At 40.4% G+C, this 14,368-nt stretch overlaps 1 protein-coding gene across 3 annotated transcripts; it reads right to left on the minus strand.

Moving 5' to 3' along the window:
• Nucleotides 1-407: 407 nt before the first annotated feature.
• On the minus strand, nt 408-13,482 carry LOC131213783 (syntaxin-binding protein 5). Of its 3 annotated transcripts, none has more exons than XM_058207906.1 (23): nt 11,931-13,482; nt 9,875-9,972; nt 9,605-9,793; nt 9,389-9,523; nt 9,239-9,302; nt 8,925-9,132; nt 8,759-8,834; nt 8,506-8,666; nt 7,966-8,431; nt 7,818-7,896; nt 7,631-7,747; nt 7,397-7,533; nt 7,128-7,314; nt 4,478-4,700; nt 3,713-3,829; nt 3,454-3,576; nt 3,239-3,364; nt 2,969-3,160; nt 2,769-2,877; nt 2,168-2,254; nt 1,573-1,668; nt 1,361-1,485; nt 408-1,161 (listed from the first exon to the last, which is right to left on the minus strand). In XM_058207906.1, exons 1-23 carry the CDS (start codon nt 12,072-12,074, stop codon nt 899-901), a joined length of 3,522 nt encoding a protein of 1,173 aa, XP_058063889.1. In that variant the 5' UTR covers nt 12,075-13,482; the 3' UTR covers nt 408-898. The 3 variants fall into 3 exon arrangements, with proteins under 3 accessions (XP_058063889.1, XP_058063887.1, XP_058063888.1); XM_058207904.1 differs by lacking the exon at nt 4,478-4,700 and adding an exon at nt 5,276-5,759; XM_058207905.1 differs by lacking the exons at nt 2,168-2,254; nt 4,478-4,700 and adding an exon at nt 5,276-5,759.
• Nucleotides 13,483-14,368: the final 886 nt, after the last annotated feature.

Raw genomic sequence — 14,368 nt, forward strand, 5'->3', positions numbered from 1 at the left:
CACTCGCAAATAACAGTAATCCAAAACGTTTTACGAACTTCGTAAGTATTACAACCGATTCTATTCATCAATACATTTCAAGCTATGCATTTCTTAGAAATAGCTTATAATTGATTTTGCAAACCTTACACAAATGGGGGAAAAATGTGTTTTATGTTAATCAGTTAGTTCCGACTTTGGTTTCTACATTGTGTAGTAAAGTTTCTTTTAATGTCGATATATATATATATATTGCGGAGGGGAGGTGTTAGGGGGAAAAACAAGTCGGCATTTGATCTACTAGCCGGATATGCCGAATTATTTTTCTCTTATTTTACACGATTGAATCATTTCATTGCAAACATCATCTTTTCTTTAATGTTTTAAATCAACAACACGTTCTGTATATTTTTTCAATAATAGCTATTTATTTTCAACATATGTACAGTACACGTCATATCAAAATGTTGTATTTACAATGATACGCAACGCACAATATTTTTCTTATTCTGTTACCTGACACCACTTGTGATCCGAAAACTACCTGGCAAACACTTTCATTATATTACTGAGTAATGAGTGTGTCCTTTCATTATTTCATCGAAAAATAATTCAATGCAACATCATATTTAATAGTTTTAATGTAACATCCTAAAAAATTTCAACGATTAAACCGAATGCTAGTTACTTGCGCTTATTTTGTTGTTTGGTTTTGTTTTGTTATTTTCATCCACTGGTTTGTAACATGTTCATTTCATTATAAGCTGTTTTCTTTTTTTTTTTGGTTTTTCATTCTAGATTACGTCCACTTAACAAAGGGATATTATGTGAAAAACGAAACAAACAAAAAACAGTCATTTGCTTTCGTAACTCATGGGTAAACCATGAGAGATGAAACACCACTCACCGCAACAATGAATTATAATTGGTACCATTTTTTGTCCTTATATTTGTTCATTAACAAATGAGCTGAGCTGGAGAATTGCTGTGCCTCACTAGCCATCCGTTCCGTACGTTCCTCCAGCTGGCTAAGCTTATCTCCACGTTCCAACATTAGCTGATGGGCCTTACTGATCTCGGAAGTGGCTGTACTTGTTCTTGAGTTAAGATCCTGTATGCTTGCGTTTGGCCCTGGAATATGTTTCGCTACCGAACGGTTAGCTTTGCCGCTGGACTCTCCAACTAGAAATCAATAATAAATGTTTTCTAAATTACAATCGCATTATCGAAAGTTGAACGAGTATTTACAACAGTAAAAATCATAGAACATTCGATATACATATTAGATATACGTATGTATATCTATGTAAGATTTGATATGAAGAATATGAGAAATGACAAACGGCATATGAAAAATATGACAAACAAAAAGTCATCTTACATAATTCTTCTCGATCGAGGTTGCGCATTCCACCACCAAAAAGGCCTTTGAAAAAGCTTTCTTTGGGCGCTTCTGGCATTTCGTGAGGTACGTATAGATCGCCAAGCATATCGTTGTACTGATGACTAAGAATAAAAAATCGATTTGTTTTTAAATACTGAATAAACTTTCTAAAGTACGCCTGCGATCCACCGAATTATTGTAATACATACCTGAATTCTTGGCAAACGGTAAACTTCTGGATTTCGGTGGGTGTGACTAAATACAATCCATGGCCTTTGTTACTAAAGCTAAATGTCCTTGAAATCCTACAAGTCGTGAAATAGACAGGCAATTAAAAATAAAAACCAATTAATTTTTTTTTTATATTTATGTTTTGAAAACAAACATATGAAAGAAATGTATGATATATTTGTCACAATTGTCGGAGTTAATATTTCCAGTGTTCCCAGTATTGGAAAGCGTGTTTATAATAACGAAAGTCACGAGTGATGTAATTAATAAAAGGTATTAATTAAAGGTAGAAAGGACCGCAGTTGTAGCACAACTCATGCACGGCTTCCCTATACTTTCAAACACACGTTAACTCTAAATTCATCCATCAATGGTAAAACAATGTTTTGAACATAAACATAGTTTTTAATTACTAATTTCAAATTAATATTTCATTATACACCTTTTCCATACCGCTCAAAATTGTTGTTTTTTTTATTAAGAGAACGATATCGCATGTTACTCAGCAAAGGAGATATAGGAAGAGAAGGCATTCGCGTCTTTGCGAGAGGTACTTAGCGCATCATCACTTACACATTCGAATCTTCATTGACTATAAGTTGTTGTCCCCAAATGGACAGCATAGGATCCACCACTCCCTGTTTACATTTGGTTTGGAAACTGTGTGAAGAAACGTGTTATTTAATTTTTCTAAAGCATACAGCAACCGATGAGAAATATACTTTCGTTCAAAGCAGGGCATCAGAAGACAAATTAAAATCGATTACACAATATACAACAATCAACCGTATTTGGGATGTTGTCAGCTGTTCCAACAAATACGTTTCGAAGAATAGATTATGTTCTTATATTATCTAACTTTAATAATCATAATTTTTTTATCAATTGCTTCTTTCAATTGATAGGAATTGGAAGCCATTCATGCATTAACCCATGCATGCAATCCCTTGAGGTAAGAAATTTGTTTGTCTGGTTTTCGTATCAAGTATTTTCGTGTTATACGGTACTAAAAACAATGTTATTAAAAACCCTGCTCCACACACTATTGTGTAACACCACGAACAGTTACCGAATATGACGAATGCAATACTATGCCGTTCAATGCTTCACGCTGGTCACATTCACTGTGGACGTGACATTGAGTTGCTGCGTGACAAAACTATTTTTAACTTACCTTAAATCGGCCAAAGGGAGAAAATCAATTTCCAGCAACGGTTTCAAACTGGGCAAGGTAAAAACCATAAGATGTCCGTTAGACGCATAACATATCAGACAAACGCTATCTACAATAGAGGAAACAAAAAGATGTTTTAAGAATGTTAATAAAATGATCAAATAAAATAGGTTTTGGCAGTTGTGCTTCTTTTTGCCTACCTTTCATGCTAATTATTTCTGCCTTCACGATAAAATCAAAATCGACCAGTTTCTTCCGATATACGCAGTTTTGACTTGGTAGTGCATACACACCAGCCTGCTTCTCACTTGCTATGACAATAAATTGTCGATCACATAAGCCATCTGGGTTGGTAGGGCTCATCTTGTTAGATGATGTTTTGGTTGGTGTTCCTGGCGCGATGAAATATGCAAGTAAAATCAATAAGTGAGCCAATCTCAAGTGATGTATCGCATGGCAACGCAACATACTTTCCCGTTTCTCTTTTCCATCTTTTGTATCTTCTCTCCATGTTTCAAATGCATATGGAATCAACGCTCCGTTGCAATCCAATAGAGACATCGAAAGGATAGACCCTTTTAGGCGGAACATGGCTCCTGCCGGTAGCAAAAATATCCAGTAGTCACGCAATAATCGATTAGATTTAGTGCATTGGAATGCAAGTCTCATGAAAGAACAACTATACCTGTAGGTGCCGCTTGGACAACATTCGCTTTTCTCAGATCATTCTCCGGAACGGATAGAGAAATGGTTAGGATCGATCCTAAACTTGTTCCTAACCACGCAGTGGGCAATACCATTGAGGGATCTAATAAGCAATAATTCACATGTACATATTTTATATATATTATAGTTTTAATGTTTGCTGTAATTTCAAAAATCGGAGCATGCTCGTGTACGCTATGGGGATGTACACCGAATGGGTATCCATAACCTGGACTTACCGCTTTTTTTTACATAACTATCGGCAAAAGCCAAACAAGTCACAGCCTCCATTGCATTATTTTCTAAGCTTGACATAGAAGATGAACGAGATCTCGAGAAAGAGCTATCCAATTTATCTGTGGAGGAAAAGAACGAACACGATAAGAATGGCAATACCGTTTCCTACGTAGAAAATGGCCAAAGTGACGATTGGTGTGATGGAAGCATATAAAATCCTATTAATATCATTACAGTACTGAAATTATGTTATGTAAAAAAAAGAAAATATAAAATTAAAAACGATTTGCTTTTGTAATGAAAATGTCCCTAACATCTTCGTTATTTTCGAACGCTTCCTAATAGGATACGGAGTATGCACACGGTAGCTCTGCTTGCTTGGTAGCAGCTACTTTAGCCTGTAACATCAGCAAAACGATGAAGATATAATAGGAGATATGAAAATATTTTCTTAATTTGCATTGTGGTATGTTTCGTGTCACTTCTGGGTGTACCATAAACAACAAATTGTAAATATCGAAAGAAAATTTGGCAGAGATTGACATGCAGTTGACTAAAGCGAATACGTACAATATCAAAATAAAAACCACTTTTCAATCGAATGAAACATCATTTGGCATCGCTGCCAACAAAAACTGTAGGAAAGCTGACGAGCCGCTCGAATGCCGCAATATGATTTAATGTGCGAAAAAAGAAACCAAATCACAACTTAACCAGACATAACGAAATCAGAAGAACAAAGTAAAAGCCACTTCTTTCGCGCGCACCTTGCGATCGTGATTTCCTGACAGAGTCTGTCAGACCCGTTATTGTCGTGGATCCGCCTGCTCCTGCTCCGGTACGCTTGCTCGGACTGCCGGCACTTGATATGCTCATGCCTCGCTCATACATTGACAACGGTATGTTCGAGTTCACTGCATTAGGTGTTGTTGCCGAGCTTGATGTTGTACCACTTCCGATTCCTCCGCCTCCACTAACGAGCCCATTGATCTATTAAAGGATACAACATAAGGAGGTTTTTGTTTGTTTTAAACCAATGTTCGCTAGGTTGATTAATCCACGTCCCATAGGGCCCAGAAAATCGATAGCAAAAGTCCGTAAGTGGCGTATGCCCTGCAAACGTTGACAACAGCTCACAAGTGAAAGATATAGTAGTACAAAATGCAGCAAAATGCAAATGTACAACTGTTACGAACCCGTATTTTGCACATTGTGTCAGCAGGCCAAAGCAACAATCAAAAATGTGTTTGACTTGGTGTAAGAAGATGATATGCATAGATGAAAACGATGGAACAACCTCAGCTATTATTGACTGCATTTGAGCACTAAACCGCACTCAATTGACGAGCGAACACACACAAATCAACTAGATCAATATTTTCAAGTATAGCAGGAATGAAAGGTGATGGAGTCTTGCAACCGAATGCATCCTAACTTAATGTATACGAACGAGATGAGAGATACTCAGTTGCAATAACGCATTTTTTCGCATTATATAAAGCTATGTTTTTCTTATAATGCGTATAATTGGTTTGGGTGGTTTTCGTTCACTATGAAGTACTTACTGTAGTTTCGCACCCACTTCGAGAAAGTTAACGATTCTAAGAATGATTTCTTCACCGGTTTTTTGCAAGGTACGACCGTGTCCGTCGAACTCAGCCTGGCCGCTCTCGGGGGCTTTGGTGGCGCGCAGCCGGACGCTTGTAGCACTAGAACATCGTCTTGCAGGGCAATGCTCTGGATGCTATGCTTTGCTCTACATCGCGGCCGCCTTTCGGTGCGGTCCGACGGAACATCATGGGAGCCGTCATCGACGCTACGTTGTACGGTACAATCTCCTCCATCTCCATCATCATCATCATCATCATCCTCATCGTCCTTATCATTACCATGGCCATCATCCTCCTTCTCATTATCATTGATATTACCATCAATGATTTTGTCATTGGAAGCGATTGCCAAGGCCTTAAGCGCGTCGGACACCGGCGCACCATCGCCCTTTTGGCAAGCTACAACCTCCGTGGACTGCTTTCGACCTTTGTAGCTGGACTAGACACAAATAAATTTATTCAATGAGCATTGGGCCACAGTTTGTAATAACTTTCTTTTCGACTAATCCAAACTGTTGTTAAGGTGGCAGAATTATGTACATCTGGTGGGATAAAATTATGTTTTTAGTCTTATGACCACAATGGTACATAGTGACAATGTTAACGATAGTTTTAGATACATTAATGGATTGAACAAATAGAAACACAACACACACGCACACAGACGCACGGTAGGCGTAGGTGGTTTTTGTCAACTATCTGTCGGTGTTGGCACCCAAACCCAAAAGGTCAGTTAGTTATAATATATCCCGGATAGCATGTCCCTGTACATACCCTGCAAAAGCCCTGTTAATAAGGCGTTGAAAAAACAGCAGACCCAAGCAATATATACAGATGAGTCCAACTTTGTGATTTAATGCACAATACCTTTTGTACAACACTTAACATGAATCTTTTGAAGAAACAAAACAATTTTGTGTAAAATATATTATGCGGACATATGGTTTAAGCGCAAAAACCAAATGGTTGAAACAAATGACATAGACCTATACCCCTACATGATGAGGGGGGTTTTACCAATGTGGTTGAGATGATTTCATAACGCAGTTAGAAGGTGCATTTTTTTTATAAAATGGGTGTTCATTTATTTTAAAAATATGATTAAGAAAGCCAACTACTTCATCCCCACAAACCCATATTGACCCTTGCACCGTAAATTAGAAGGTATATTGAATGTTTAAAGTGTATGCAAGTCTACACTTTCATCCGATTGCTAAGATGTGCGGTCAATCCAGGTTCTCCTTTCATCGGTGGATAATTTCTCTCCTCTATTCTTCCTCTATTTCCCATGCAGGTTGCATTAACAGAAAGCACTACGTGTGAAGGCAATCTACTGTAAGCTTAATGACACCTGCTCGTGAGACGAATCAAAGTGTTTCCGATGTTGATTTAAACAATCAATGGAAAAAGTAGTGTATAGTTTTCTTTGAAAAATTACATGAATTCCCACTTCAATACAGTTAACAGACAGCATTAGATCCGACCGATTGTGAAATTCTGTTTCGCCGTTCACATGTTTGCACGTCCGTTTTGCAGTAAAACGTGCTTATTCATCATTATATTATGTTAGTTTTTAGCATTGGTTAATAAGTAATGTTTGTTGTTAAGTGTTAAGTGTTAAGTGTTTAATACATGTTGTATTGAAGAGACACATTTGCTATTCCTCAGTAGGCACACAGCATAATAACGTTTGCAAAGCTTTGTTATTTGTAACTATTGGTTATTAATCTATGTTCATACTCATATCAGACTTCTACTACTTTATTGTAAAAATGTATTTAAAATAAACCAAACACCATTCACTTACCTGATCTATACTAGGTGAACGCAGCGAATCATCTTTTGATTGACTGTTTTCCAAACGCTTCGGACTTCGCGGTGTTCTAGAGTATGGATCCACTGAGCCGTAAATTTCCTGTGTACACACATTTAGGACGCACGCCTTCTTCACTATGTCCACTATCGTTAAGCCGTACTCATTGCCGTAAGCCATTCTGTAATGTATTGATATTCAATAGACGATGTGCCGAGAATCAAAAGTGGGTTTAAAAGTTTTAGTGCTAGTGTTTATATTACAATCCATAGTTAGAGTTGATGGTAAGTGCAGTAATCTGCACGCTACCGCTAGCCCACGAAGAAACACATACAAGCTGAGCCTGAAACCCTGGCGGTTTTCTTTGTGGTCCTGTTTTAACTTTCAGCAAACTGCAGTTCTGAAAGTGCATAAAAAGGACCAACAGTTATTATCTGCATGGATTCACTACTTATGCGTAAAGGCGTCTCGTACGCAAAACATGAGAGCGACCGTACCTTTTTATCATTTTCAGTTGAATCAACATTTTTTGGCAGTGATTTTGGTATAAACTCACATTCCGGACTGCCTTCAAATTCGGTCAATGTTTCCATGGTAAACGGAATATCCAACGCCTGCTCCGGAAGAGACGTGACACATGTATACGCGTATCCTACATCATTATGTTTGTGCTTTCATACTTACAACAATATCTCCTGTACTTTCCGCGCGCCGGAACTTGAATAAAACCACATAACCGCAATTGCAAGCAACACAAAGTTTTCTGCAAATTAAACAACAAAAAGAACTTATAGCAATCGACTATAAACCATTTAGGCACACATCCACCTACCTCGACTCTGCGCACATGGATAACATTGAAATAGCCAATGGGTCGTCCTCATTAAGGTCCAACGATCTCACTCGAGGTTTTTCGAAAATCTTGGATGTTTTCAGCTTATACAACACCTGCAACGTGCCTGCGCTAGAGTCCCAAAACTTGATCGACCCGTCTTGGTGACCGGTAACAATGATTTCCGAGTAGCTGCAAGACGTTGGCTGCCATTCACCGCCATTGATCGGCCACTCACGCTCAGAGTAACCAGAACGACGGTTGGTCGCTGCACTGCGACCAACAGAGTAGAACGCTGGTACTAGATCGGATGGACAGTCGGCAAGATAGGTGCAGCACGTGATCGGCGATTCATGTAAATCCATCGAATAAGGCGATTCGAAGGTTGGATAGCCTGCCGTCAGCAAATCGATCAGCACCAAATCATTCTGGAGCAGCACCGCTACTGCGTATGGTTCTTGCAAGTCTGTAAGAATGGGTGTTATTGTAGTGAAAAATAATTACATTACACGCGTAACATGCAATAAAAGTGAAATTTACCACTGCCCCAGGGGCTTTCGCACATAGTCACAAAGTCCACAACACTGTGCTCCATTTCCAAAACGGTTGTCGATTTTCCCTGCACCATAACTGTGATGCAATGTGACTTCGAATTACACTTTTCCGTCGGTAAGCCACCCGAGAAAATTGTAAATTGATCTCTGTTGAATTAGTTCGACAAAAATACGGCACATGTTTTGTGTTAGTAATTATTGCTAATAATGGGGAAAAATGTTCACAGTGTAAACCGTACCCTAATCTATTCGTTTTCACTTCGACTTTATGAATTGAATTGCAACTCTCAGTTTTTCCTTCCTTGTTCGTTTTAGCTGCAAAAAGGCGCATAGTTACATTACTTGGATTACACTAAACAATCGGGGTCCGATACCGACCCCTGGGTTTCTTGTCCCTTCGCTTACCATGAGGAAAATGATGAGTTAAGGGTTTCGGTGAAATTTTCAAAGGCCACGTACATAAAGAACCGTCAGTGTGTGATGTTATGAAATGTTTGCCTTCATGATGCCAGGAGCAGGAACTGAGCGGCTCTTGTGACAACCAACGGAATTCCGCACATTTACCTCGCATATCCCACAGAACTAATTGACCGGACTCGAACCCTATTAGTAACTATAGGATAGAGTTGTAATTTAAAAAACCAAAATTAGTTCACTGTATTGTTCATCGAACTGCTATAAAAAAGTGTAATCTTCTTCCGCTGCAACCGTTGCATTACCTTGTTCGCATCCAATGGATTATCGGAGAGATGCACAACTGCACCCGGATGTGTCTTACGGATTCTACAATAAAAAGAACAAAAACCGATGTTAATGATATGGTATGTTTGAAGATATGTTACGTATACGTATGCTACGACTGTTCTTACGGGTCGATCGCTTTATTCCAATTTATAACGTATCCGCTAAGAGAAAACGAATCAATGTGAACAATGTGTGTATTTCCCTTCTCAGTCCCAATATACAACCACTTGGTTCCAATAGGCAAATGCAAACGAGTTATTCTGAGAAAAAATGGGTTGATGAAACAAATATTAATTAGAAAAGATTATATATGAAAAAAATGATGCAAAAATAAACATTACCTCTCCCTTTGAAACTTCAGGCTTTGCACCACTTTTGGTATTTTCGAATGAAAATTCCACAGATGAAGAGTATCGTCAGCGGTGGCGGTCACGAGGCTGCCTTCGTTAACTAGAAATTCAATCAAATTAACAGCGCAAGCCGATTCTCCTTCATGTTTCACGTGGGCATCAACACCAAATTTGCCCAATCTAAAAAAATGACACAATCGAGAAATAAAATACGCTAAAATAAAATCGACTACAAGTGGAAGTTATTCACTAGCTACGTACAGTCGCATAGAACCCGATTTGTCGCCAACAGCCAAAATCCTTTGCACCGGGTCGAACGCCAGTGCCGTGGGTGAGAATGGAAATCCATGGCGAAATGTCTGGAAATAATTATAAAATCAATATTCGTTGTCAGTTAGCAAAGGCCAAAACCCAGGATTTTTGCGTCGAATGCATCAACACTAAACCTTAATGTTCTGTTGAATACAACATTCATCGAAATGGGGATCAAATAAAACAAAAGGATTGGCTTGATCCATACAATGTGCATTACAATTTCATAGCTGCCGTTTTATTAGTACTGTTGATTGGCAAGATTTTGTAGACTGCTGCTACTATCCTCCCATAGCATAACTTGAACTTTATCAACGAAGATTTGCGACGTACATTGTGTATCGTATTTTTCAGTATAGTTTTATTGTAATAAAGTTTGCAAAAAAACAACGTGAAGATGAAAAACATCATTTAGTTCTGCGCACACTCGCAAAAATAATTTTGCTTCCAATACTGATATAGATTTTCTGCGCAGTATAGTTTTCGGCGAGTACGCAGATAAACATAATGCATTGTGCTAGTAAAAAAAAACAAATAGAAACATAGATAAGAAAAGATAAACGAAGAAGTAAAAACGGGTTTATTCGTTAGTACGATGGACGACTATCGTAAATAGATATTCAAATAATTACTAAAATTGAACAACCTTACTCCCACATCCCTAGCTTTTTTGTTAGCAATGTCCTCAGTCAAGTCCGTCATTGTAAAGCATAGGATTTTGTCTCTGCTTGCCAAAATGAACCTTTTCCTGATGTTTACTGGAGAGCCATTTCTATTCGCCATGGAGAATGTCGTTGACGGAAATAGCCGCGTGTGTCTTATGATATGTTCAAACCTACAATACCAAATAAGGCACACAATGGCTACATCAATCAACTAACTAAGGCATATTCAGTGAAAGTCTCGAAAGCTCGCTTGTGGCGTAAAACGGATGAGTTTCAGGTGAACGAAGTCGATGGAATGTATGTTCTATAGATGCGACAGTAGAATAAGATTCGTCAGGATAAGATTCGGAACAGCGTCGGAACAAACTCCCCTAGCTTCAATACAAGTTGGTGCGGCGTGTAAATTATAAGAGATGGGGTGGACTGTTAGTTGCAAAATGGTCTAATGGAGCAGCACACATGCGCACGGAGCACCATCTCCATCTCCATGTATGGCCGGTTTGGAAATGCGATTAGTTTATGTACAACAAAAGTCAATCTATAGCTATGTGTAATCATTATCCTTCGTGTTGAAAGTATGTACAATTTGTATGAGTTTCTGAGGGGGGAGGTGGTTATAGGTACTTTTGTAATACCACTTCAAGCCATATTGAAATAGACCCTTTTGTCCTTCTAGTATTTATAAAAAGTAAGATGGTGACAAAGTTTCTTCATTTTGAATGGATAAATCGAAATCTCTCGGCTAGACCAACAATATACAACTTTTTCTTATGGATGGCTGGTTAGTTAACCTCCGGAGAATTCATCTTCTCGATGAACACTAATTCTGGACCGGAGGACACGAAAACTGAATTGATTCCTTTATCACGTGTTAAAGAGCAGAGCAGTTCGTTTTTCGTGCCATTGATAGATGATTCCGACCAGAAATTGATTTTTGATTGGGAGCTTCCGACGTAGTTTGATTGCTTGGGACGCTTGGTTGTCACTTTCGGATAACAAGGACTCAGAGAAAAATATTGTGTTTACCATATGGGGGGTGGGACAGAAAAGTGTGGTCGTTGGATGGGAGCTTAAAATAAAAAAAAAATAATAATTAAGGCACACCCTTGACCGCCCATGACTCGGCTCAGAGAATCGATTGGACGCTAGTGTCAGGAGGTGTATGATCCCGTATATCCACCCGTCACACTTGTATCGATGTTGCACGAACTAGACCACGAAATGCCACACCCATCCCGGATAGTACATCCAGTTGTTGCGGCATATTTATATATATAGATAAACTTTCTGAAACAATAAACGGAACACGAAAAATGGATCCGCAATTCTGCAATAGTTACCTTTTTCAGTTGGAAGTGTTCCGGGCGCAACGTTTCTTGGATTTCCTGTTCAATGCAGGACTTGGCCGCTCCACCGACGGACGTCTGTTGATTGACCGAGGACCGAAACCCGTCCAACACTCCCTTGAAGGTGAACTTCTTCATCTTTTGCTCTTACCCAGATGGTGCGTAAGGATAAGATACAACGAGGAGAGCGTGTGGCGACCGAACAGGAGACTGAGTGGAGATTTCACGATGGAACAGGTGGGGGGGTGTATGAAGTTGAAGGGGGATTTTGTCACAGAGCTACTATACAGATCGTTACGTGAGAAAACAAAACAAATTCGCGTGGCTACGCAATCGAAAAACGCGAGTTGATCCTGGTAATCAATCAATGGCGAACGACGTGTAAAGCCATCTGTTCTTGGTATCGGAGTAGTAACTGGTTTTCTCCGGGAAACACATAGTTTATGCTCCGCGAAGTTCTGTCGCTGGTGTCTCTACTGCTGCTGCTGCTACTGCTACTGTTGCTGCTACTGCTACTACTGCTGCTGCTGCTCAATGCTGCTCGGTGCTGCTTGGTGCTGATGAACGTCAACACGCCAAAGTACTGAAGCACGCTCACTCTTGTTTACATACTTAAGAGAATGGCTCTTGTGGGTGCGCCCCGCCGTTCTGTGCGATTTTGCTGTTTTTCCTTTTTTCTTTTTTCTTCTTGCAACCCCACCCACCCGGGGCACGCTTTCGGTGGCGATTTTAAAGCCGTGTCCTCAGTGCAGCACTAAATACACGATCAAAGGGAGGCGACAGTGCGACGATTACAATGAGCGCGCCACGACCACGGATCTGCAGTGGTGCCGCTGTAGGCCGAACGGGCTTAGCAGCAGTAATGCTCCGTCCCCTGCAATGGCTCGGGGGGGCGCATCAGTCTCTGCGGTTCCATTTGACCATGACTTGGAAACACTCATGGCACAGCGAACGGAATGAAGCGGTCAAACTAACAGCAACATAAACCAACAGCGGGCAACTTTGGTCGGCGAATTGAAAGTGGGTGGAGGGGCGCCCTGCACACTCTTCACTCTTCCTGGCCAACCCTTCCAAGCGCGCTGGGGTGGCAGGCGCAACAAAGGATACAGGAGCAGGAGATTGTAGAGCGCGGGGAAACTGTGCTCTGGGATGTGGTTGGGATTGATGAAAAACTGTCCACCCGAACAGATTGTGTCCACCTCGCTCCCTCGGTCTCGCTCTCTCGATTTCTCTCTCTCTCTCTCTCTCTCTAGGTTTCTCTCGGTCTCGCTCGCTCGCTCGCTCTCTCGCTCTCTCTCTTTCTCTCTACCTCTTTCTCTTTTGCTGACACACCGTACCGGACAACGCGGTAGCGGTCGATAACACTTTTTCACATGCTGCTGCCGAAGAATTTGGGAATCAACAAGGGAACAGCCAGATCGTTACGACCAGTCGTCGTTGTTTTTTGGTTTGTTTGTTTGGCGACTTGGGCGGCTTGCTTACACTAATTCGTTATGCTTCTTCGCTCTGTGCGTCGGAGGTAAGTATTTTGCACGCGTGAACAACAACTTCCCGGGACCGCGAGCACCACACTACAAAGGTGAGTCGTTCTGTTTTTCGACCGAAATGCACACACACTAGCGCACACTCCAACAAGCGATGGGCCCGATATCACACTTTTGCTCGAACACTGTTGCCTATATGACGTGTGCGCAGTTCGCCCGACGCAGCCGATGCGTGCGAGTTCCATGGTTCTGGCCGTTGTGAAGTAAAGATGGTGGAAGGAGCAAAACCTCTGCCATTTTAGAAGACGGCGCCTTACTGAATCGCTGAATCGGGATTTCCATATTCGTTAAATAACGACATCACCAACAGCCTCACTCGGGGTGTGTTGTACACAAGCTGCTGTTATTTTACAGAGCTTCATTGTTTTAATGCAGTTTGATGTTCTTTTACTACAATTGTTCCCAGGAGTTAGTTGATAAGCAAGTCAGGGCAACTCATTTGTTTAGCGGCCAGATTCGTTAATCACTTCGGTTGGAAATGTTTACTAACGGGCAATTGCCTAGACTTTTACGAGAGGTCCACCCTTTACTTGCATGCAACTTCTACGCTATTCCACGCAAAATGATCCATCTGCCGGAGAAAAGTAAAAGTAAACATCTTTTTTCTGTTAAGCTGGAGCACACGAAACATAAACGATGTTGTAAAACTTTTTTATAATGCCAAATGCACGTAGAAGGCGCGTTTCATGGTCAGTCGCCAAACCCGACGGTCCGACAGTGTGAGCTCTGCTCGGCAATATGTACTACATTTTACATTATCCCTACATAGCAGGAAATTCAAACATAGCCCAGCCAGCCATAGCCCCACCGATATTGAAATTGAAAGATATCAGATCGTCCAGATGGAACAAGTCCAAAACGACTAATTTTATCAGATGATACAAAAAA

This window comes from Anopheles bellator, chromosome X (genome assembly GCF_943735745.2).
Source record: "Anopheles bellator chromosome X, idAnoBellAS_SP24_06.2, whole genome shotgun sequence".
NCBI lineage: Eukaryota > Metazoa > Arthropoda > Insecta > Diptera > Culicidae > Anopheles > Anopheles bellator.